The sequence below is a fragment of the Tursiops truncatus genome, chromosome 15, assembly GCF_011762595.2.
Source record: "Tursiops truncatus isolate mTurTru1 chromosome 15, mTurTru1.mat.Y, whole genome shotgun sequence".
Classification (NCBI taxonomy): domain Eukaryota; kingdom Metazoa; phylum Chordata; class Mammalia; order Artiodactyla; family Delphinidae; genus Tursiops; species Tursiops truncatus.
In genome coordinates, this window is record NC_047048.1 from 64,067,317 (window position 1) to 64,091,606 (window position 24,290).

The 24,290-nt window shown below is 53.3% G+C and overlaps 1 protein-coding gene across 4 annotated transcripts in view; it reads right to left on the minus strand.

The window, feature by feature from the left end:
* Nucleotides 1-24,290, minus strand: part of MTCL2 (microtubule crosslinking factor 2) — a 73,223-nt gene that overhangs the window by 40,502 nt on the left and 8,431 nt on the right. For 3 of the 4 annotated variants that reach the window (XM_019950861.3, XM_019950860.3, XM_073792960.1), the window contains exons 2-3: nucleotides 11,175-11,399; nucleotides 4,348-4,506 (exon numbers count right to left, since the gene is read on the minus strand). In XM_019950861.3, the coding sequence (XP_019806420.1) occupies nucleotides 4,348-4,506; nucleotides 11,175-11,399 (384 nt within the window). The remainder of the gene's footprint in view (nucleotides 1-4,347; nucleotides 4,507-11,174; nucleotides 11,400-24,290) is intronic. The other variant, XM_073792961.1, reaches the window with a different exon arrangement.

Genomic DNA, 24,290 nt, shown 5'->3' on the forward strand with positions numbered 1-24,290 from the left:
TTTGCAGTACGCGGGCCTCCCACTGCTGTGGCCTCTCCCGTTGCAGAGCACAGGCTCCGGACGCACAGGCTCAGTGGCCATGGCTCACGGGCCCAGCCGCTCCGCGGCATGTGGGATCTTCCCGGACCGGGGCACGAACCCGTGTCCCCTGCATCGGCAGGCAGACTCTCAACCACTGCGCCACCAGGGAAGCCCCCCATTTAAAAAAAATTTATCATTTATTTATTTTGGCTGTGCTGGGTCTTAGTTGCGGCACGTGGGATCTTTAGTTGCAGCATGCGGACTCTGAGTTGCAGTATGCATGCGGGATCCAGTTTCCCGACCAGGGATCGAACCTGGGTCCCTTGCATTGGGAGCGTGGAGTCTTACCCACAGACCACCAGGGAAGTCCCCATATTCCCATTTTATAAAGGAACAAACTGAGCACTGGAGCGGTTACATGATTTGCCCAACACTACAGTTATTTGCAAATAAGTGGCAAAGCCAGGATTCAAACTCAGGCCCGTGTAACTCCAAGTTCGAGTTTGCCCTGCAGCACACAGGCCACGGCTAGGCTGCATCAGATGACGACGTCAGCAGAACTGAGATTTGAACCCAGGTGAACTGATACTATGGTGAGTGCCCTTCCTACCCCATGGGAGTGGGAATCGGGCCAAGAAGCCTGGGCCAGAGAAGGAAGTACTCGTTGGAGTGAGTGGCCTCTTCAGAGGTTCCAAAACACAGCTGGGTTCTAGGAAGGCCCCTGGATGGGGCAAGGAGGGCACGGGCATCACCGTAAGAGTCAGTGTGGCTTTGGGAGATGGGGAGTCCTGGGTTAGGATGCCATCCTTGTCTTTCCCCTGTCCCATCTATATCCAGCAAGTCCACGCTTTCACTGCTGAGGGCCTGGGTTCAATCCCTGGTCCCGCAAGCTGTGTGACGCAGCCAAAAAAATAAATAAACAAAATAAAATAAAATGGGGACAAAATCACGATGTACCTTGGGAGGCTGCTGGCTACACAACGTGAAGACACACATAAAATGCTTAGTGTAGTGCCTGGCACAGAGCAAGCACTCAGACACAGCAGCTATGTTATAATAAATCCCATCGACACTGAGATTGGCTTTCTGCCTAAAATAGAAAGACGGGGAATGATACTGGATTGGGGGTGGCGGTGGCTCGTGTTACGATTTTTGAGCTGCATTCCAGCTGGCAACGGTGCCACTGCAGAACACAGCTGGGGCAGGCCACCCTCCCTTCTCTCTAGCGAAGAGCCATCTCCATAGCAACCACATCAGCTCAGGCCAGGGGCTCCTGTTCCCAGCCGGGTGACAGCATCGCCACAGCAACCTGTCAGGATGGCAAAGGCAGATCTCGATGATGGGACTGGAACAGCTCTGGCAGAAGAATTGCTAAGGGACCCTCGTCTCCATAGAAACCATATCAGGAAGGAGAGGGAGGAGAGAGGGCAATCAGCAAATAAACACAGGGCCACGCCTCCTTCCGCAGATCCTAAGACACCCAGGGGCACATCAGGGAGGGCTAGGCCAGCCTCACTGACGTGGCCTTCAAGAGGAAGTGAACCAGTGTTTCCTGAGCACCAACTGTGTGCCAGGCACCACAAAGGGCTCTTTACATGCTTGACTTTATTTAAAAGTTCACTAATAATAACCACGCGCCCCCCGCAAAAACCCCTAAATACAGCAATCATAGAATAAAAAGCAAAAGCCACTGCCTACCATCTCCTACCATTTCTAATGCCTCAGTTCAGTGGGTTTTCCTCCAGACTTTCCTCCAGGCTATGCACTTGCACATATAGACACAGGCTTCGAAATCAGTTCATTCTGTATGACTTTCCAAAATAATTAGTGGGACTGCACAATACGTATGGTTCTGTACCTTCCTCTCCCCGCTTAACAATGTATCTTAGAGATCTTTCCACATCAGTGCATATGTATCTGCCTTTTTTCTTAAATCGTGGGAAAGTACACCTAATATAAAATTTACTATTTTAACCATTTTTTTCTTTTTGATGGCAGTAAAATATACATAACATAAGATCTGCTATTTTTAGCCATTTTCAAGGGTACGATCCAGTGGCATTATCACCATTCACCTCCAGAACTTCGTCATCATCCCAAACTGAAATGCTGTCCCTATTAAAGAGTATCTCCCTATACCCTCCTCCCTCCAGGCTCTGGTAACCTCTAACCTACTTTCTGTCTCTATGAATTTGACTACTCTCAGTATCTCATCTGACTGGAATCATATAATGCTTGTCCTGTTGTGTCTGGCTTAGTTTACTGAGCACAGTGTCCTCGAGGTTCACCCACGTTGTAGCCTGTTTCAGAATCACGTTCCTGCTTAAGATTATACATACATTGTAGGTATATACTACATTTCTGTTGGTTCATTGATGGACATTGGGGTTGCTTACACCTTCTGGCTACCGTGAATAATGCTGCTATGAACATGAGGGTACAAATATCTGTTCGTGTCCCGGCTTTCAATTCTGCTATATACCCAGAAGTGGAATTGGCTTATTTGGAAATTCTGTTTAACTTTCTCAGGAACTGCTATACTACCTTATTCTTTTTAACTTCTTCACAGTGTTTTATGGTTACCCAATCTTATGAATGATCATGAACAACTTCATAAACTGGGTACTGTTATTATCCTGATGTCACAGATGAAGAAACTGAAACTTAGGGGAGGTGGCTTCAGGGTCTCAGCCCCATCTCAGGCAAGGAAAGGCTGGGTGAGCTCAGGCAGGCTCTCCCTCTCTGGACCTCTGTTCCCTCTCCTTTACAATGGGAACAGGCTGACATCCAAGGCACCTTCTGAAACTGTCTCTCCTTTTCACTATCAAGGGTGGTGGCGATGAGATGTGTGAAGATGGTTCCCTGTTATTGGCCAGGCCATGGAGGGCAGGAGCCCTGGGCAGCCCTGAGTAGCAAACACCTCCCATCTCCACACCGAGAAGCCTTTGGCACGTCACACCAACACACCCAGTGGGGAGGGCAGCAGAAGGATTGTTATGGCCTCAGGGCTGTGGTGTCTGTCCTGGAATGCTGGCACGCCTGCCCTTGGGAAGGTGAGAACTGTGCCCCGGAACAACGTTCGATCCTAGCATGCCTCATGCGCAGCCAGACAGCTGAGGCCCAGCTGTGCCTCTGGGGGCAGAAGGCACCGGGGCCGCCTGGGACACAGACCCCTGGATTCTGGAGGATTCCAGCCCTTAGGCATCACCTGGGCTGATGGTTTCCAATCTGCACAGCCCACTGGGCCCTACGTGACCTGGAGGACATCGCTCCCTCCCTCAGGGCTGTGTTTTCATCCATAAAACTGGTACAATCACAACCTCATCAGGCCTTTCTGAAAATCATGGAAAGTGTCTAGCATGGTGTTTAACATGCTGTACACCTAACACACAGCAGAAGGAAGAATGGGATGCCAGGTGGAAGGACTCTCATGACCAAAGACAGAGAAGCTGGTGCCTGGGGTCACACTCAAGAAGCATCTGGGGCTTCCCTGGTGGCGCAGTGGTTAAGAATCCGCCTGCCAATGCAGGGGACAAGGGTTCAAGCCCTGGTCCGGGAAGATCCCACATGCCGCGGAGCAACTAAGCCCATGCGCCACAACTACTGAGCCTGCGCACCACAACTACTGAAGCCTGCGCTCCCTAGAGCCCATGCTCCGCAACAAGAGAAGCCACCGCAATGAAAAGCCCGCGCACTGCCATGAAGAGTAGCCCTCATTCGCCGCAACTAGAGAAAGTCCGAGTGCAGCAACGAAGACCCAACATAGCCAAAATAAATTAATTAATTAAATTTAAAAAAAGAAAAGCATCTGTGTCCTGGAAATGTGTTGAGACACCAGCCAGAGGCTGCCCAGACCCGGCAGTGACTTTATACCGAGTGGCAATGCCAGGCAGTCCCTAAAGCGGGTCCACAAAATCTATACCACTTAGTCCTTCCAATGATTTGAAGTATTACTATCCCATTTTATACATGAGGAAACTGAGGCACAGAGGGCTGGGTCCCCTGCTCAGCACTGTTGCATGTTTTCTCAGGCAATCCTCTCCCAGCTGTGGTCCTTTGATGGCTGACTGTCTCCTTCGTTAGCCTGTGGGCTCCTGGAGGACAGGAACCAGGTGTCTCTCACGCACCCCTGTGTCCTTAGTATCCAGCACACAGTGAACACAGTAGGTGCTCAGGGAGCGCGTGCTGGAGCAGTGAATGAATAGACAGCTCTGCCAGGGAGGCATAACTGTGCAGAGACAGAGGCTCAGAGACACTGGCTGGATGGGGTTGGCACATGCCTGCCCAGCCCAGGCCTGGCCCTGCCGGGGTGGACGGGGGCCTCACCTCTCTCGGCCGCTCCAGCTCTGTCTGCAGCACCTGCTTGGCCAGCTCGGTCTCAATGAGCCGCTGCCGAAGCTCCTCATTCTCCTCCTCCAGCCTCGCCCGTTTCTTCTCCACCGCCTCGAGCTCTTTATGCAGCCGCACGGAGATGTCCTTAGAGACCTGAGCAAAGGTGGGTGATGAGCAGGGCATGAGCAGGCCATCCTACCTCTACCACAGAGCAACCCCAGCGTAGGCAGGTACTCTCATCACCCCCACTTACAGAAGAGGAAACTGAGGCACAGAGAGGTCAAGTAACTCACCAAGGGTTGCACAGCCAGGAAGTGGTAGAACCAAAACCCAAACCCAGGCACCCTGTGTTTCCCATGTCCACATCATAGTTCAGCTCCCAGAAAGCTTGTTCTTAGCAATGCCTTTACTTTTATCTGAGGCTTTTGATGCTTCCAAAAGCCTCTCCTGTCCACCCTCTTGCCCAGTTCTCACCAGAGCTTAAGACAGGGCCAGAAGATCGTTTTATTTATTTTTTTAAATTTAATTTTATTTATTTATTTTCATACAGTGGGTTCTTATTAGTTATCTACTTTATACAAATTAGTGTATAAATGTCAGTCCCTATCTCCCAGTTCATCCCACCACCACTACCCTCCAAGAAGATCATTTTAAAGAGAGGGGAAACCCAGAGCAAGATGGGCATCCCCAGAGACATCTGAACCCCATCTCTGCCAGTGACCAGCATACGTTCCTGGGCAAATTATTTCCCTACTCTGGGTCTTTCCTTTAACTACAAAATGGGTGCAATAGTAACAGCACCAACCTCACGGGCCGACAGGAGGACTGCATCGGCTCTTGCACAAAGGCCTGGCCGAGTGCCTGCACAGTGAGCGTTGGGTAAGTGGTAGCTGCTGTTGGGAGGCGCTGAGCCCAGAGCGGGCATGACTTGCTGGGGGTCACAGTGTGACACAGACCATGAGGCCTATTTCCAGTTGTCTGGGATACAGAACATGCCCCCAGTGACAAAGGCTGGGCAGATGTCCAAGTCATCCCTACAGAAGGAGCTAATGGAGCTGCAAACTCCAATCCCGGTTCCAGGACTCTGCTGCAAGAGCACCCCGTTTCCTTGAGGACCCTTCTGTCCTGTCCCCTGCTGGCTGGGGTGAAAGGTAGGAAAGGGGGTCTCTTCTCTGGGGATGAGGAAGGCCCTTCTGAGCTGGTAAATCGCAACTAGCCCCCATCCCCAAGTGGACTAAGTACTAGCATTTGTTGAATACCTGCTATGTGCCAGATTCATTCCTCTTCACCCCAACTCTGCCCCCATTTTACTGGCAAGGAAACTGAGGCTCAGAGGGCAAATGACTTGCTCAGAGTCAAACAGAGCTAGTGTGGGCCAAGCTGGAGGGAGCTCAGGGGCTTTGGCTGAAGGGCCAGCGTGGCCCAGGCTCCACAAGGGGTGTGAGGGCTTTGCCAGCAAGAGGTATGTGTGGGGCAGACAGCCCAGTGCCTCGTGCCTGCCAGTCTCGGAAATGGCTGTGGCACCTCCTCCCTGCCGGAAGGGAAGAGGGCCCTCCCTGGCTCTGCCTTCTACGGGCCCAGGCCCAACTCGGCACGGACCCCTTGGCAGTGTGCAAGGCAGGCCAGGAAGAACAACGGCCAGAAAGGAAATCGAGCCCTGCCTCCCCCTCCTCCCTCCGTTGCCCACTGCCTCTCTCAGCCCCCTGAAGACCTCCTAGGACAGCTGGAAGCTGGCCCACGAGGCTCCTCCCACAGTCTCTCTAGGCCACCAAACCCTCCTCATCCACAAAGTGGGGGGAGCAATCCCTCACCAGCAGAACGAGGACTTCGCAGGTGGGAAGACTAGATTCAAGCCTGATTCCAGCCCTCACTGGGTGTGTGACCCAGGACAGGTTATTTAACCATTTGAAGTCTCGGTTTCGTCATCAGTAAAAGGGTGTTGATATAGCCTAGTCACGAGGCCTGCTGTGAGGAATAAAAGACATAGCGCTTGGAATCCCACTACTGGGCATATACCCAGAGAAAACCATAATTCAAAAAGACACATGCACCCCAATGTTCATTGCAGCACCACTTACAATAGCCAGGTCATGGAAGCAACCTAAACGCCCATCGACAGACGAATGGATAAAGAGGACGTGGTACATATATTACAATGGAATATTACTCAGCCATAAAAAGGAATGAAATTGGGTCATTTGTAGAGATGTGGATGGATCTAGAGACTGTCATACAGAGTGAAGTAAGTCAGAAAGAGAAAAACAAATATCGTATGTTAACGCGTATATGTGGAACCTAGAAAAATGGCACAGATGAACCGGTTTGCAGGGCAGAAATAGAGACACAGATGTAGAGAACAAATGTATGGGCACCAGGGGGTAAAGCGGCTGGGGGTGGGGTGGTGGTGGGATGAACTGGGAGATTGGGATTGACATGTATACACTGATGTGTATAAAATAGATAACTAACAAGAACCTGCTGTAAAAAAAAATAAATAAAATAAAATTCAAAAATTAAAAAAAAAAGACATAGTGCTTGGGCTGGTGGCTGGAACATAGCAGGTGCTCAAAAGTATGATTTTTAATGCATTGTCAAGATTACTGCTTCACCTCTGTGCACTGATTTCAATCCAGGTTGGCCCAACACCCCACAACCTCACTCTTGAGTTTAGTGTCTGGGTGTTCAGCCCCAGGTCCCAGGTTTTAGGCTATTAGGTCACCCAGTGAGTCCCTGTCCTGACCAATACTCCATTCATTCATTCATTTATTCATTCATTCATCTGCGTAGCCCCTGGGGGCAGGAGTGGTGGAGCACAGAGGTCCAGGCCCCAGGCCATGCCGGGGCTCCTTCATATCTCACAGGGTCTGGCACACACTAAGTGCCTAATAAATGCTTGTTGGATGAACAAACAAATCCAAGACCCCAGCAAGCAAAAAGGGAGGGGAATGAAGGAGTGAATGACTGAAACATGGGGAGCTGCACATGCCCTAGTTTGGCGGGGGGTGCTCCCCCCAACTGCCCACACCCCCAGATGTCCAGAGAGGGCTGTGTCCCTGACTGGGATGCGGGATCAGCTGCTGGGAGGAGTGGGGGCTTCTCTCCTAACTATGCTCCCACCTGGGCCAGCTCCTCTCCACCTGGGGTTCACTCCGTCCCCACCATGGCCTTGACCTGGGCAGGTGACCCACTCCCCACCAAGAAGCCATGATCCATGTGGATTCCTGGATCCTCTTGGGTTCATGAGTGACTCTATGGATTTCATCCCTTCCGTGAGTCCCCAGTTGCCTTCTGCCCCATCATGCATGGAACCCCCTTCTCCAACTGCTTTCTACCCCCAGGGGTGCTCTGTTAAGAAGGCCTAGCCCCAGGCAGCTTACAGAATTCCAGTGTGGACAAAAGAGCCCTTAATCTCAGATCCCCACAGAGCCCTGTGCCCCTGATGGAGGTCCACAGAGCAAAGAGCATGCATGCCTGGAGGGCAGGAGCCTGGTTGCCTGCGCCTCTCCCTTTCTCTCTCTGAGCCTCAGTGGTCCTGGGCCCCCTGGCTCTCCCAGGTAATCAGGCAGAATCAGCTGTCGCTCCCCATGCACCCACCACATGCCTTTCATCCCCTGGGAACGTGCTTTGAATATCATCCCCACCCTGAGGCTCAGAAAGAAAAGGTCATTTGCCCGAGGCCACACAGCCAGGAAGCTACAGAACCAAGGTCTGAAAGCAGGTGGGTCAACTCTGGAGTCTTGCTCTCAGTCTGAGCCGCTGCTGGCCTGAAGCCTGAAGACACATTATATTAATATCAATAATAAGAGTATTAAAAATAAGTGCAACAGTGGGCTCACTGTGTCAGGGGCTCACGGGGCCCCACCTGCCTGTCGCATTTGATCCCCTCATGATCCTTCCAACTACCCCCAAGGTTGGGGGGCTGAGATACTACAGGAGGTGAAGCAGCTGCAGCTTCTGGAAACCAGGGCAAATCCCCAAAGCACAAACAAATGCTGTCAGCCATGAGGTCACTGTTACAGCGCTGGGGTCTGGCTCCTGCCAAATGCAGCCAGCAGCCTCCAGGCCACAGCCACCTCGCTCATGGGCCCCTTGGCTCCTGGGCCTAAAGCTTTAAGGGGTCTCTGTCACTCTGAATCCCCAGGGTGTGGGATAGGAACCGTCACTAAGGAGCACCCCCTGTCCAGGCAGCATCTGGGTCCTGTGTGGCGAAACCCTCCCAGGAACCCCGGGAGGGTGGGAATGTTACCCGCATTGTACAGATGAGGAAACTGAGGATCAAAGAGAGAAAGTAACCTGCTCAGGTCACCCAGGGATTAAACCCAAAGCCAGAACTTTTTCTTCAGCAACATCTATTTCTAAGAATTGTTTTACCGGTGTGTCCTCGGGCCTCCCACAAGAGTCCCTTCAGGTGGGAATTTTCATCCCTGATTCCCGGGACCTGACGCCCTCCTACAGGATCCCAAGCCCTGAGGGTGGGGCCCGGGAATCTCCATGGTGAACAAACCTCCAGGCTACACTTATCTACCCAGGGAGGTAGAGATTCTGGCCCCCTTCTCCACCGTGGCCCAGCCATTTGTCCCACTAGTGCCTTTTAAGTTCTCCTCCTGAACAGTAACGCGCCAAGCAACATCTGCTCATTTGCTGAGGGAGCATCCCGAGCCGGACTCCGTGCTCAGCACGCTCTTTACTTGAGCTATTTCATTTTAGCCTCACAAAAATCTCTACAGGTAGAGACTTGTTGCATCTCCATTTTCCACATGGGGAAACTGAGGCTCAGGGCTGTCAAGGAGCTTTCCCAAAGCCACACAGCAAGCAAGTGGTAGAGCAGGTCTCTCCCCCTCCCCACCCCTGCCCTCCTCATGCTGGACAATGTTCCTGCTGAGCGTCTGTGGGTCCTGCCGGCTGTGAGAACCAGGAGACAGTGAGAGAGCCTGGGGGTGGGGGTGAGGGAGAGGGAGGGCCGAGGCCTGAGGTTTCTTTCATGGCACCCTCACCAGTAATCTACCTGCTTGCTTAAACCACTGGGGCTGCAAAAGCCCCGGAGATTCAGCTGCTCGAAGCCCTCCTTTTAACAGAAGGGGAAACTGAGACTCTAAGAGGCGGCCTCACGCCTGTCTACTCTTGCTGGCACGGCGAGTCGGAGGGCCCCCGGGGATACCCTCCCAGGCAGCCTCCAGCTCCCTCCACACTTGGGTCTCTCAAGCCCTCCCAGGCGACGCCAGGGAAGTCAGCGTTCTGAAAGCCTCCAAAAAATGCCCCAGAACATCCCAGCACCTGGGACACAGAGAGGCGGCCAAAGCTGTCCAGCCCAGGCCAGTGCGGATGAGCTCAGCGCTCCAGCTGCAGGCATGGGGACAGGAGGGAGGGAAGGGGCCAAGCCAGCTGCTGATTGGCTAGTTCAAATCCCAACAGAAGGGGCCGCTCCCTTCCGCCCAGACTCCAGAGGGCCTCCCCCCCTCCCCATTCTACACACACACACCAGCTGCTCTCAGCTCCTCCCACCGAGCAAGCCAGCTAGTCTGCTCCCAGCTCCAGCCTTCCTCCACCCCTTCCTCATCTAAGGCTGACTTTTCGGTGTCTTCGCCCCAAAGCCCCAAACTCAGATTCCTCTAAGCTTCCAGGGCTCTCCCTCACCCCACACCCTCTCGATCTGGTACCTGGAATTTGAATATTTGTAGAACAATTTATCTCAAGAGCTGCCTTCTTAGGTACAGGTACACTTTGGCCTTGGAGATACAACCTTTCTGAGCTGTTTCCTCACTTGTACAGCAGACCTACAATCCCAATGTGCCCACAGCGCATGCAAGACGATGGGAGACGCAAAGGCCGGTGTGGATCTGGTGCTCACTCTTCACCTCCCCTTACAGGGGCCCTCTTCCTTCAACATTCCTTCTTCCACCTCAGGCCTCACCTCAGAGGTCACCCCTGCAGGAAGACTCCACAGTCCCCCAGGCTGTGCCAGATGCCCCTCCCCCCAGCTCCTCCATCCCTGGATAACACTGGGCTGAGTTCTGAGAGCAGGGTGCTGCGCCAGGTCCCCTGGAGTTCTCAGCCCCCAGACCAGGGCTCATACAGACAGGCAGAGCAGACTTCTCTTCTGGAAGCCCCATCTGCCGGCCTCCAGGCCGTCCCTTTCCTGCTCTCTGAGGCCAAGATCAACAAGGTCAGGCAGCAAGCATGGGAGGCCGATAAGTCTGTGCTCTGCCAGCTCCATGGAGGGTCACGTGAACTTGGACAGGTACTTCCTTTCTCCGAGACTCACTTTCCTCATCCGGAAAATGAGAAGAAGAAGAAGAATTACTAGCTAACCTTTTCCAGTGCCTACAGTGACCTCTTACCTACCTGATCTCATTTGATCCTCATAGAACCCTGTGAGGCAGGGGCTGCCGTTACACGTGTTTTACAGATGAGGAAACTGAAACAGGTGACTTCTCAAAATCATAAAATTAGGGCATATTGGAGCCAAGATTTAAACCAGCCTTATTCAACTCCAGACGTTCACTACTCTCCATCAGCACAAGAAAGAAACCTCCATGAACTATGCACGGATACCTTGGAGCCCAGCACCAGGTGTGTGGCTCGTACTCACACAGCAGCTGCTGTTAGTAGGTATCATCTTATGATACCACTTTGGGACCACCGTGGTAGACGGCCTGTCAGTTCCTAGGGATCCCCATTTTACAGATGAGGATGCTGAGGCCCAAAGAGATGATGGAACTTGCCCAAGGACACATGAGGAGGGAGCTGACCTGGGCACTCAGGCTCATGGTCCGACCCCCCAGAAAGGGCACCTGTGAGGGTTGGGAGGGCCCTGGGCTTACCTTGACGTCCTGCTCCAGGCCACGGATGAGCTCGCCGTCCACCTGGCCAGTCTGGGCAGCGCGGAGGCTGCGGCGCTCAGCCTTGCGCAGCCGGTACTGCAGGATGCGACAGGTCTTGCTGGCCTGGTCCAGCTGCTGCCGCAGCTCCTGCAGCTGGTACACATCCTCCTCCATATAGACGTCCCGCATCTCCAGCATCTCTGCCCGCAGCTCCTCAATCTCGTCCTGCAGAGGGAAGGAGAGGTCAGGTCGCTGGGCCCTATGGCAGTGGCCAGGGTACTGGAGTGCAGGGCACACTCGATGCTGTCCTAGGCACACCTCAGGGGGTCTGGGTGTGGCAGACCGCGTAATGGGCCCCCAAGATGCCCATGTCCTAATTCCCAGAATCTGTGAATGTTACCTTACATGGCAAAGGGATTTTGCAAATGTGATTAAGTTAAGGATCTTGAGATTGGGAAATTTTGCTGGATTATCTGGGTGGGCCCAGTGTAATTACAAGCATCCGTATAAGAGGGAGGCAAGGGGCTCAGAGCGGGAGAAGGCGATGTGGCAGAGGTTGGGGTGATGTATGTTGAAGATGGAGAAAGGGCCATGAACCGGGGAATGCAGGCAGCCTCTAGAAGCAGGAGAGAATGGATTCTCCCCAGAGCCTTTACAGGGATGGAGCCCTGACAACACCTTGGCTTTCAGACTTCTGACCTCCAGAATTATAAGATAATAATCTGGGATTGTTTTTGTTGTTTTTTTTTTTGCTGTATGCGGGCCTCTCACTGTTGTGGCCTCTCCCGGTGCGGAGCACAGGCTCCGGACGCGCAGGCTCAGCGGCCATGGCTGACGGGCCCAGTCGCTCTGCGGCATGTGGGATCTTCCCGGACCAGGGCACGAACCCGTATCCCCTGTATCGGCGGGCGGACTCTCAACCACTGCGCCACCAGGGAAGCCCTGGGATTGTTTTAAGTCAAATTCGCGGTAACTTATTATAGCAGCAATAGGGAAGTAATACACTGGGGAAGCAGAAGAGGCTCATTCAACAAGCATTTATGAACACCAACTGTGTACCAGGCTCTGTGCAGGCACAGGGGGTGGGGAAGGAGAGTGGTGACCAAGACAAACGTGGCCCTTTCTGTATTGTCTGCATGGAGCCCCAAGTCTCATTGGCAAGACACACAGTAAACTGAAAGATAAAAAAAACCCTCAGATACTGTTAAGAGCTGGGAAGGCAAAAAACCAAAAAACCAGAACCAAAACACCTGGGTAATATGAAAGAGTAATGGGGGAAGGTGCTATGTTAGAGGACAAGGTCGGGGAGGCCACCTCTCAAGGGACATTTGAGCTGAGGCAAGAAGGAACAGCCATGCAGAGAGAGAGGCAGGGAGCAGTGTGTGCAAAGGCCCAGAGGCAGGAAAGAGCTCAGTGTGTCAAGATACAGCAAGGCAGCCAGGGTAGCTACAGGGGTCAGTTGAGGCTGGGGAAACTGACAGGGGTCAGCCATCCAGGGCCTTGAAGGGTTGAGTAAAGAATCTGAGTCTGGGTTTTAAGTGGAGGGGGTTGAGGGGGATGACCTCACTTCCTCAGGGCAGCTCCTGACCACCTCTGTCATCAACTCCCAGATGTCCTTCACTTCCCCTTTGTTATCATGGGTATATCAGCAATTCTTCATTTAAGAGTTTGTCTCCCAGAGAGACTGTGAGTGCCTGGGGGGCTTCCCCACGTCTACCTCACTCCCTGCTGTATGCCCCACACCCAGCACAGGGCCCAGCATCCTGCAGGCTCCCAACAAATACTGAGTGCACGGAGGCATGTCTTGTTATGTAAACAATCACAAAAAGACATACCAACGTGAAACAATCATTAGCCACAGAGTGTAGGGGGATGAGTGGGGAGACCCAGGAGAAGAAATGGATGATTACTATGTCTAACAGCAGGTACGAAAGCTGAGTCACAAATGGAAATAATAATATCTGCCCTTAGTGTGATTGAACGGATTAAATAAAATTGTACACTAAAAAGAGAAACCGATGGGCTTCCCTGGTGGCACAGTGGTTGAGAGTCCGCAGGCCGATGCAGGGGACACGGGTTCGTGCCCCGGTCCAGGAAGATCCCACATGCCGCGGAGCGGCTGGGCCTGTGAGCCATGGCCGCTGAGCCTGCGGGTCCAGAGCCTGTGCTCCGCAACGGGAGAGGCCACAACAGTGAGAGGCCCACGTACCGCAAAAGAAAAAAAAAAAAAAGAGAGAAACCGAGTCACAGGAGATGAATGACCTGCCAAAGGCATCCCGAAGGAGTCACAGAAAGCACCTAGAAATGGTGCTGATGGGAAAGCGGGGTGGGTCCAAGAAGCAAACAAACCAACCACTGTGCAGGCTCTGGAGAGGGACCACATCTGGAGAGCTGGGTTCACCAGCCCTCTGAGCCTCCCTTTCCCCAAAGAAAATGGGTGGCTCCCTACGGAGGAATGGCCTGCGGTTCCCAGCGCCCCTGAGACTGGATGGGTTGGCTTAATTCAAGGTTACGAAGTGGCACCTTCAGGCTGGTTTTTAGTATGAAAGTTCACGGAGGTTTTTATATCCATCTGCACCCAGTTACTCCTGGGACTATTTCTCAAATGGTTCTGAACACAGGAAAGGAAGACAGAGAGGATGACAGGGTATCTGCTTCTCTCAACCACAACAGATACTGTCCCATTCCCACCAGCAACTGAAGGGTTTGATTCCCACCTGGCACCACAGCCTCGCTCCTAGTTGCGGGGGGCGGGGAGGGTGTTCAGCAGCACCCCGCAAAGTGAATGATTCTGCCTACATCAAGCTGCAGAGGAATGGTCCCCTCATCAGGAACCCCACCTCTACCCCAATGTATACACAGACGCAGCCTCCCCCCCATGCCAAGCAGACAGAACTAAAAGTGGAGAAGGAGGAAGTGGGACAGTCAATGATCACACCAGTTAAAGGAATGAGGAAGTGAGGGGTCCACACGCATTTCAGCTGGCGAGATTAAGGGAGCATAAAGGAAACGGCACTAAGGAAGTGTGGGCCAGTTGGCTAAATCCAAGCTAAACCAGCCTCCAGATGGGCCTATGTCCAAATCCTCACCATACTATTTACAGAACATGTTGACAGGGAGGATTTGGGGGTCGGAGTGGACCCAAAGTGCAGGGTGAGCCAAAGGGAAGTGCAGGGGATGCACAAGCTAATGATGCTGGGCTACATTAAAAGATGTACGAGGGCTTCCCTGGTGGCGCAGTGGTTGAGAGTCCGCCTGCCGATGCAGGGGACACGGGTTCATGCCCCGGTCTGGGAAGATCCCACATGCCACATAGCGGCTGGGCCTGTGAGCCATGGCCATTGAGCCTGCGCGTCCGGAGCCTGTGCTTCGCAACAGGGGAGGCCACAATAGTGAGAGGCCCGCGTACCGCAAAAAAAAAAAAAAAAAAAAAAAAAAAAAAGATGTATGACATTTAGATCATGGGAGGTGACAGCCCACAACACAGGACCACACCCAGGGCACTGGAGTCATTTTTGGCGACCGCTTATTTTTCTAACTTTTAAATAACTGATTTTTTCGGGACTTCCCTGGTAGTCCCGTGGTTAAGAAGCCGCCTTCCAATGCAGGGGATGCGGGTTCGATCCCTGGTTGGGGAACTAAGATTCCACATGCCGCGGGGCAATTAAGCCCATGTGCCACAATTAGAGAGTCCGCGCACCGCAACTAAGGCCGCGCACTCTAGAGCCCAAGTGCCACAACTAGAGAGAAGCCCATGTGCCGCAACGAAGAGCCCGCATGCGCAAAAAAAGAAAAGATTCTGCATGCTGCCACGAGGATCCCGCGTGCCGTAACTAAGACCCGATGCAGCCAAATAAATATTTTTTTTTAAAACTGATTTTTCTGTTTATAAAAGTAAATGACGGGACTTCCCCGGTGGCTCAGTGGTTAAGAATCCACCTGCCAATGCAGGGGGCACAGGTTAGAGCCCTGGTCCGGGAAGATCCCACATGCCGCAGAGCAACTAAGCCCGTGCGCCACAGCTACTGAGCCTGCGCTCTAGAGCCCATGCGCCACAACTACTGAGCCCACGTGCCACTACTACTGAAGCCCGCGCACCTGGAGCCCATGCTCCGCAACAAGAGAAGCCACCGCAATGTGAAGCCCGTGCACCGCAACGAAGAGTAGCCCCTGCTCACTGCAACTAGAGAAAGCCTGCATGCAGCAACGAAGACCCAACGCAGCCAAAACTAAATAAATAAATAAATTTTAAAAAATGTTAATCATAAAAAAAATTATTAAAAAAAGTAAATGACGGTCATAAAGACAGTTTTGAAAACAGAAAACATAAACCACTCATCATTCCTCCACCTGGTCTTGAATCACAGTGGTTCTCAAAGTGTGGTCCCTGGACCAGCAGCATTAGCAACACTGGTGGGGGACTTGCCAGAAATCCTCACGCCCTGACTGAGAACTCCTGAATCCGAAACCCTGGAAATGGGGGCCCCTGAGTGACTCTAATGCAGGGTGTTTCCTTCCAGTCTTTTTTTTTTTTTTTTTAATTTATTTTTTGGCTGCATTGGGTCTTCTTTGCTGCATGCAGGCTTTCTCTAGTTGCAGCGAGAAGGGGCTACTCTTCATTGCGGTGCACGGGCTTCACATTGCGGTGGCTTCTCTTGTTTCGGAGCACGGGCTCTAGGCACACAGGCTTCGGTAGTTGTGGCTCACAGGCTCTAGAGCTCAGGCTCAGTAGTTGTGGCACACGGGCTTAGTTGTTCCACGGCGTGTGGGATCTTCCCAGACCAGGGCTCGAACCCGCGTCCCCTGCATTGGCAGGCAGGTTCTTAACCATTGTGCCACCAGGGAAGTCCCTTCCTTCCAGTCTCTTTCCTTAAATGGGCAAGAGTCACATGTCTCAGCACACAAGTCCTCAGCCCAGAGCCTGGCACAGAGCGGGGTCTCAATAAGCATCTATTGAAGAAGTGAATGAATGAATGACCTTTCTCACATGAGCAGCTGTCTCTCCAGGCCTGCCCTTCACCACAGTCCATTTCTGCAAATGCAGGATGTTGCATTCATGCCAGCTCCATCTCTCCGTGGAGGCCAAGGGGGGCCCAGGCCTCTCGGGGGCTTGTCCCAGCTGCAGGCAGAATGCGGTCAGCCCCTCCTGGCACCGTCCACGTGAGAGGGTGACTCCACAAAGGCTGAATTGTGGCCCGCACGCCTGGGTCTGCTGGGATGTGTGCAGCAGAAGCTGAGCTTTTGGGGTCGGAGGTGGGGGCTGGGAAAGGGGCTGCTGGGACATGGGGAGGGGGCTGAAGGTAGGACTCTGCTTCCCTCCAGAGGTTTTTGGACCTCACTGAGCCTCCCAGTCTCCCAGGACTTCATCCAGGGACTGTCTGATCCAACCGAGGGAGCTGGTAGGGAATCGCCAGCGGGTAGTGGGTGGGGAGCTCATGCTTCCCTTCAAAGACAGCTCAGTAGGGCTTCCCTGATGGCGCAATGGCTAAGAGTCCGCCTGCCAATGCAGGGGACGTGGGTTTGAGCCCTGGTCAGGGAAGATCCCACGTGACACGGAGCAACTAAGCCCTCGTGCCATAACTACTGAGTCTGTGCTCTAGAGCCCTCAAGCCACAACTACTGAAGCCCGCATGCCACAACTACTGAAGCCCGTACGCCTAGAGCCCGTGCTCCGCAACAAGAGAAGCCACCACAATGAGAAGCCCGTGCACGGCAACAAAGAGTAGCCCCCGCTCTCCGCAACTAGAGAAAGACCGCGTGCAGCAACAAAGACCAAACGCAGCCAAAAATTTTTTTAAAATTAATTAATTAAAAAAAAGTTTCCTCCATTAAAAAAAAAAAAAAAAAAAAAAAAGACAGCTCAGTGTCCGCTGAGCCTCTCACCCCAGCCCCGGGGAAATGCGGAGAGAGGGGGCCAACACCACTGAACTACGCCAGCCCAGTGGCTATACAACAAGGTTGTCGGAGACCCCCCAACGTCGGTGGGGAAACCCAGACTTCATCCCCCACTGCAGACAGGAAGAGGCCACACTGCCCAGCAGTGCCCACCTCAGAGCCCAGGGGCCCCCGATTCTCAAACCGCACCCCCCCGCCACAGTCAGAAAGTCTGGACTGAAGAAGCTGAGCAAAGGTGCTCAGATCAGGTACAGCCTGCCAGGCCTCCAAACCCATCCCCTCCGGCCGCTCCTTCAAGGAAACCTCTCCTCCCCTTGAAGCTTACCCTGATTATTTAACCTGGACTGAGAACGGGGAGTGGAGTGGGGAGGACGGGGGACAGGATCGGGCACCCATGCTGCTGCCAGGGTAGTCAGCCTTTCCCTTTACAGAGAATGTTTATTTTGCTCTGATTATAGAGGTAATACCTGTTTATTGGGAAAAAAAAAAAAAGCAGATAGCTTTCTATCTCCTCCACTTTCCCACTGGTCTCTGCGTTAGGTACAAGCTTCTTACCCTGGAATCTGAGCACACCCCTCTTCCACCGCCCCCCCACCCACCCCGGGTCTCCTCCCCACTTCTGTCTTGCCTCTGCCCTCCATGTCCAGGTACACCACGACGAAGAAATAGTCACCACCTATCGGGAAGCTCACTAATTACCAGGCCCAGTCCAAGCACAGTACGTGCACAATAGTTTGACCCCTTACCAGCTCTGTGAGGTAGGTAGGGAAAATGTTCCCACTTTGCAGATGAGGAAACTGAGGCTCAGAAGTTTTCCAGAGCTGCTCAAGCAAAGGAGCGGTGGAGTTGGAATCCAAACAAGCCCTGTAACCCTGGGCCAGTTCATCTTAACTGTGTGTTCTACTCCCAGGGTTGCTTGAGCTATTCCCTCTGCTAGAGAGCCTTTGCCAGGCTAACTGCTAACTTTCTCATCCTTCCAGAGTATTCCCTCCTCCCCCAATCTGATTCAAACCCCACGCTCTGAACTCCATTCTTCTTGTGCTAACAACTTTAGGTCACATTTGCTCGTCTTCAAGTCTATCTTCCCCAGGAGCTGGCGGGGAGGGCAGGTGCTGGGTCTGACTCGTGTCTGGTCCCCAGCACAGCCCTGGACAGGACATGGGACGGAGCAGGCACCCGTCACTGTCTATGGGTGGGTAGATGAATGAATGAAAGGAGTATGGCTTCTGCCCTGCCCAGCCTCTCTCACAGCCCAGAGAGGGCAGGCCCTCCTGATCCCAGCCCCAGGTCAGCTGCAAAGAGTCAGGGAGAGCCTAGGCTGCTCCAGGCCTCAGACCCCCATGCCACCTCAGGAGGATGGGCAGGGTCTCTCGAACCTCAGCTCACCCACCCACTCCCTGCCCACAAGTACACCTCTGTCCATCCTCCCTCACATCCTCTAATGACCCATGAGGTCAGCCTGCAGGAATCAGCCTCTCAGGGGCAGACCCGCTCCCTGAAATGGATTGGTTCCCAGGAATCCTGAGGGAATTGACCAGGAAGAGTCTTTTGGTCCACGCTGGGCCGGAGGGCCAGACATGAGCTCACACTACCGCTAATAATAGCGTGGCATTGCATGGCAGCATGGGGCTTCACAGTTTACAAAGACATTCCATGTGAGTCATCTCACGGGTCCTCACAGAAGCCCCATGGACAGGCAGGACAGGAATCACCATCTCTGTTCTAGAGGCAAAGAACTGCAGAGGAGCACAGGGGAGGTGGGCTGTGTCCAGGGTCACACAGAGACACCTCCAAGCGGGACTCGGGTTGCAGACTTCACGCTCTTTCACCTGCACCAGAATGCAGTGAGTCCATGAACTTGGATGGGAAGGGAAAAAAAAAAATCACGTCTTTACTTTCACTAATGCTAACTAAAAATTAACGTTTCCTTCTATTCTGGACAAGCCACGGCTGTATCAGCAGTACTTACAGTTTCGGCACCAAAAGAAACCACAGATATTTTCATATCCCATAACAGCTGTTGCAGAAATGTCAAAATATTGTATACACTCATCAGTACTTTGAAATTACAGTAGTTAACAGACCTGTTTCCAGATCTTATGAGTTAATAAACACACATATTACTATATCATAATTTAAAAATATACTTTGATAACTATATTTCAATATGCTTGCTTTCCTTTATATTTTGTTTTAAACATTTAAAAACATTATTCTGAGAATTACTCTCAGCACATGGCGCAAAATAAGATGGAGTCTGTGTTCCCTCTGGAGCCGCCTCATCTGTGGGGTCTGGGTCGCCACCCCAGACCCTTGCTCTCCACCATCAGGGCATAAAGCTGGCGAAGCAGAGCTCCGCTTTCGCGCCACATTTAAAATGTTCCAGGAGGGACGTCCCTGGTGGCGCAGTGGTTAAGAATCCGCCTGCCAATGCAGGGGACACGGGTTCGAGCCCTGGTCCGGGAAGATCCCACATGCCGCGGAGCAACTAAGCCCGTGCGCCACAACCACTTAGCCTGCGCTCTAGAGCCCGCGAGCCACAACTACTGAGCCCCGGAGCCACAAATACTGAAGCCCGCACACCTGGAGCCCGTGCTCCGCAACAAGAGAAGCCCCCGCGATGAGAAGCCCGCGCACTGCAATGAAGAGTAGCCCCCGCTCGCCACAGCTAGAGGAAAGCCCGCGCACGGCAATAAAGACCTAACGCAGCCAAAATAAATAAATAAAAATAAGATTTAAATAAATAAATAAAGTGTTCCAGGGAATTCCATGGCAGTCCAGTGGTTAGGACTCAGTGCTTCCACTGCCATGGACCCCGGTTCGACTCCGGGTGGGGGAACTAAGCTCCTGGAGGCCTTTCGGTGCAGCCAAAACAAAATAAAATGTTCCAGGAAAGAATGCTTTCTTCAGGAAACCTACAGGAATGTAAGATGATTAATCTCTGCACAATGAGGACAGAAGGGGGCGGGGGTGAGATGTGGGGCTACTGGAACACTCGCAGTGACTCCAGATGCCTGGGTCTGATGGAACTGGTCTGGAAAAGCAGATGGTGAGGTCTCCTGACCCATGGGGCTGGAGGTGAAAGCGACCAAACACGAAGCCCCTCTGCAGAAACACAGCAAGCAGCAATGGGTGGGCGAGCCTCAGCAACAGCTCCCAGCTGGCCCACAGGGGACAGGAGGCTCCTGAAGGCGTGAGGAGGCAGCCTCTTACCAGCCACCAAGGAAGAGACTGTTCCAGCGCAGAGGTCCCCTGGCCAACTCCCTCCCAAGAGAATCAGCCCCCACAGGGCTAGGGTGGACCCTGGGAGGGGCCTGTTCACCCAGCGTCCCCAGGGAGCTCTGATCTGGGCCCTGCACACCACATTCTAGAAACCCTGGGATACTAAGGCTAGGTCAGGAGCAGGGAGCCGGGGTCTCAGCCCACCCAGCTCCAACGGGGACTCTGCACTGCCTGGGCCTCCTTCCATTCTGCATCTGTCTCCCACCTCCTCACTGCTCCACCTCAAATGCCACCTCCACCAAGAAGCCTCCCTGGCTACCTCGGAGCACAGCCGTTTTGTATGAACAATTAGTGAGTATCTCTGGTGGACCCGATTCATCACCAAATCACTGGATTTAGTCCCCATGATGGTCAGTCTGCTCGCCACTAATCTGTTCTTCACTTAGTACATGGAGTGATTTTTTGTAAACTGTTACTCTCCTGTTTAAAACCCTCCAACAATCGCCAAAATCTGGAAACAACCTAAATGTTCCTCAACTGGTGAATGGCTAAATGGTGGTACATCCATATAATGGAATACAACTCTGCAAGAAAAAGGAAGGAAATGCCAATACCCACAACCACGTGATCGGAGCCCAAACGCATTATACTAAGTGAAGGAAGTCAGACTCCGTTGGCTACGTACTGTATTAAGCCATTTCCATGACACTCTGGAACAGGCAAGACTACAGGGACAGAAAACAGATCAGTGGTTGCCAGGGGCTGGGGGAGGAGGGAGGAACTGACTACAAAGGGGCACGGGGGAATTTTGGAGGTCGATGGTTCTCTGTCTTGATTGTGGTGGTGGTTAACAGAGCTGTGTGCATTTGTCAAAACTCATTTCACAGTATGTATATCACCGGACTTGAAAGCAAAACAGAAGGCTGATCCTGCCTACCTGTCCATCTTCATCTCCCCCCATTCCTCCTCTTGTTGGCCACACTCTAGCCACTCGGGTCTTCTCCCCGCAGCCAGAAGACACCTTGCCTGTCCTACCTCTAAGCCTCTGCCTGGATTCCCCTCCCCTGCATCTCCCACTACCGGCTCCCCGTCCTGCTTGAAGCCTCCACTTAAATGCCACCTCCTCAGAGAAGCCTTCCAGACCCTTCTAAGCCCACTGTGTTCATCTCAACCCCGTGTTTCTTTCAAGGAGCGTATCACAGGTCCCAGCCCAACTGCGTCCCTGCCCAATTTCAAACCTTACCCAAATTTATCACCTCCTGCCCAGGTTCTAGGGACCCAACCCATCAATGGGCAACAGACCCAGGAAGAATGACAGCTGAGCTAAGGGACCCAGAACCTTCACTCTGCGGGAGCCTCTGCCTGGCCTGCCTTCTCCCACACCACCCTGCCCCCCACGGTCCCTCCCTCAGGCCAAAGCCCAGGCTGCCTGCCCATCTGCCACCCTGGCTCTGGCCCGGGCCACTCACCCTAGCCCGGAAGGGCTGACCTGCAGTTTGGGCCAGCAGTGGCCACAAGGGCGGCATGCCAGACCCCCGAGAGGCCAGGGCAGCCATCTGCTGTCCCTTCTGCCTGTCCTCCAGGGTGTGTCAAGGCTCCAGATGAGATCTTCACACTTGGACCCCAAGGAGGGCAGAAGGCTCTGCAGAGCTCCACTTTCCTCCCAGCTCAAAAGCCAAGACTGTGGGAGTAGCAGCAGGCAGAGGGGAACCCAGAGACACCATCCCTTCACAAGCAGGGACACTGAGGCCTAGAGAGGGACTGGGGACAACCCCATAGTTCCCCAGACTGAACAGAGTCAAGCAGGGAGGGACTCGGGGTTCCTGCCTCCCAGCTTAGCCTCATTGCCTGGAGGCTGGGCTCTAGTTTTAGGGGAGTCAGGGTCAAGGGTCCTGGAAGAGGAGGGCCAGGACCCCAGCCAGGCACGGCCATGCTACACAATGCCCCCTCCCACTGGCATGGAGGCTGCCTGGTCCCAGTGACACACAGGGTCATGAGGGAAGACAGGGTCCTGAACTTACCTCTCTAACAGCAATAAACAGTAACAGGCACGGAGCTCGCTGAGCACTCCCCCTGTGCCACGCACGTGCCAGGTAGCACACGCTACCTCACTGCATCCCCAGCCACCCCACTGACTGGTGAGGAACTGAGGTCAGAAAGGTCTACTCGAGGTCACAGTTCAATGGCACAGCCAGGATTTGAGTCCAATTTGAGCTCCAGTAAACGAGACTAGACAGTCTCTATAATGGGACAACAGTGAGAATCGTAATAGCTAACGTTTACAAGGGTTTACCATGTGCCAGACACCTGGCTGAGATCTGAGTGAATGTCCGTTATCTCAATGACAGTCCCTTTGAGGAAAGTGCTATTACTCTATGCCCATTTTACAGATAAGTAAACAGAGGCTCAGGAAGATGAAGGCTCCAAAGGCAATCAGGAGTGAGCCTCCCAGATGTGGCACAGCTCTGTGCGTGAGACCACAGACACTCTCTCTGGTGGGGAGCTGTGTGTGTGTGTGCGTGTGTGGAAGTGGTGGGCAGGGAGGAGATGCCCGGAGAACACTGCCCACCAAGGCCAGGCCTGGCTTGTCACTGCCCCATTCCAGGCCTCACCCGCCAGAGCAGGGAGACCTCTGCAGTCCCTGATGCCTCTGGGGAGGCACTCACAGCGGGGACACCCGACAGCATCCCTCCTGTCCTTTCTCTGTTGACAGGAAGGAAGGCAGCTTTTGGATCTGGATGTGTTTAAAACATCCCCCAAAGGGCCTCTGGGCCACAGCCAAATCTCTGAGCAAAGAGCATCACGAGATCCCAGTCCTTCTGCCTCTTGCCAGTTGCAGGCTGTGTGACCTCTGGCAAGTCCTTTAACCTCTCTGAGCCTCAGTTTACTTACACTTGTGTGAAAGGAAGGGGTTAAGTCCCACCCTGGTAAGATCCCTGCCCTCATGCAGAGCACATAGGGGGAGGGGCTGGAGTGAAACCTGTAATTATCCAATTAATAATCTAATTACTGTAGAGGTAAATGCCCCAAAGGAGCCTATAAGAAGCCCCTTCGTGTCTAACACAGGAGCCTGGCCTGGAGCTGAACACATGAAGGTGGAGGAGGAAACCAAGGGAGGCGGGAGGGAACTACAGTAAAAAGGCCCCCGCAGTGGGAAGAATGCAGGGATAGAGGCTTGGGGTGCATGGAGCGCTCAGAACTGGGGTGGAGCAGGGGTGAGGTGAGGCTGAGAAAGGCAGGACCACACAGGCCACCCAGGCAATTGGGCAGGGCCCAGGAGGGGTGTGGAGGGGAGAGGCTGATGCAACTGACCCAGAAGATTCCATGTGGATCTGGGGCAAAACCACGGGAAAGATGTTTAACTGGTCCAGCCTAGCCACAGGAGACCCAAAACAGTTTTTCTATTGGAGCCCGAGCTTCTCTTTGCGGTGCAGGCAATGGGAGATTATTCACCCCAGTCTTAGAATGTGGGACCCCAAAGGCAGCCCTGCATCAGCAAAGGAGTATCAGCATCCCCATTTTACAGAGGAGGAGACTGAAGCTTATAAAGGCAAAGCTCATAGAGGAAAAGGCGGAACCAGGATTCAAGCCCAGGTGGGCTCGGCTCTAGACCACAGTGCTCTTCACCACCTTCGACCCCAGAGAAGGGAAAGGCTGGCCTGCTGCTCTCACCTTCTCTGACTCCCTGCCATTCCTCAGGGAGGCCAGTGCCATTCGCTGACCTGTGGGCCTCCAGTGAATGCCAGGGCCAGCCTGGCCCAGAACACCCCAGAGTCTCTAGCTCTTTCCCCACCCCAGCTCCAAGTTCCTTCTGGCACCAGAAGGAAGAGAATGTGACTGCAGATGAGGTCACGCCTATGGGGCATCCGGGGCAATGACCTTAGTAATAACCTTGGCTGCTGGTCAGGCCTCTGCTTAGAACTTAGCCGAGCCCCTCCCCTGGGGAACTCTCTCTGCCCCAGCAGCTACACAGGACATGGGGATCCCTCCCTTCTGCTG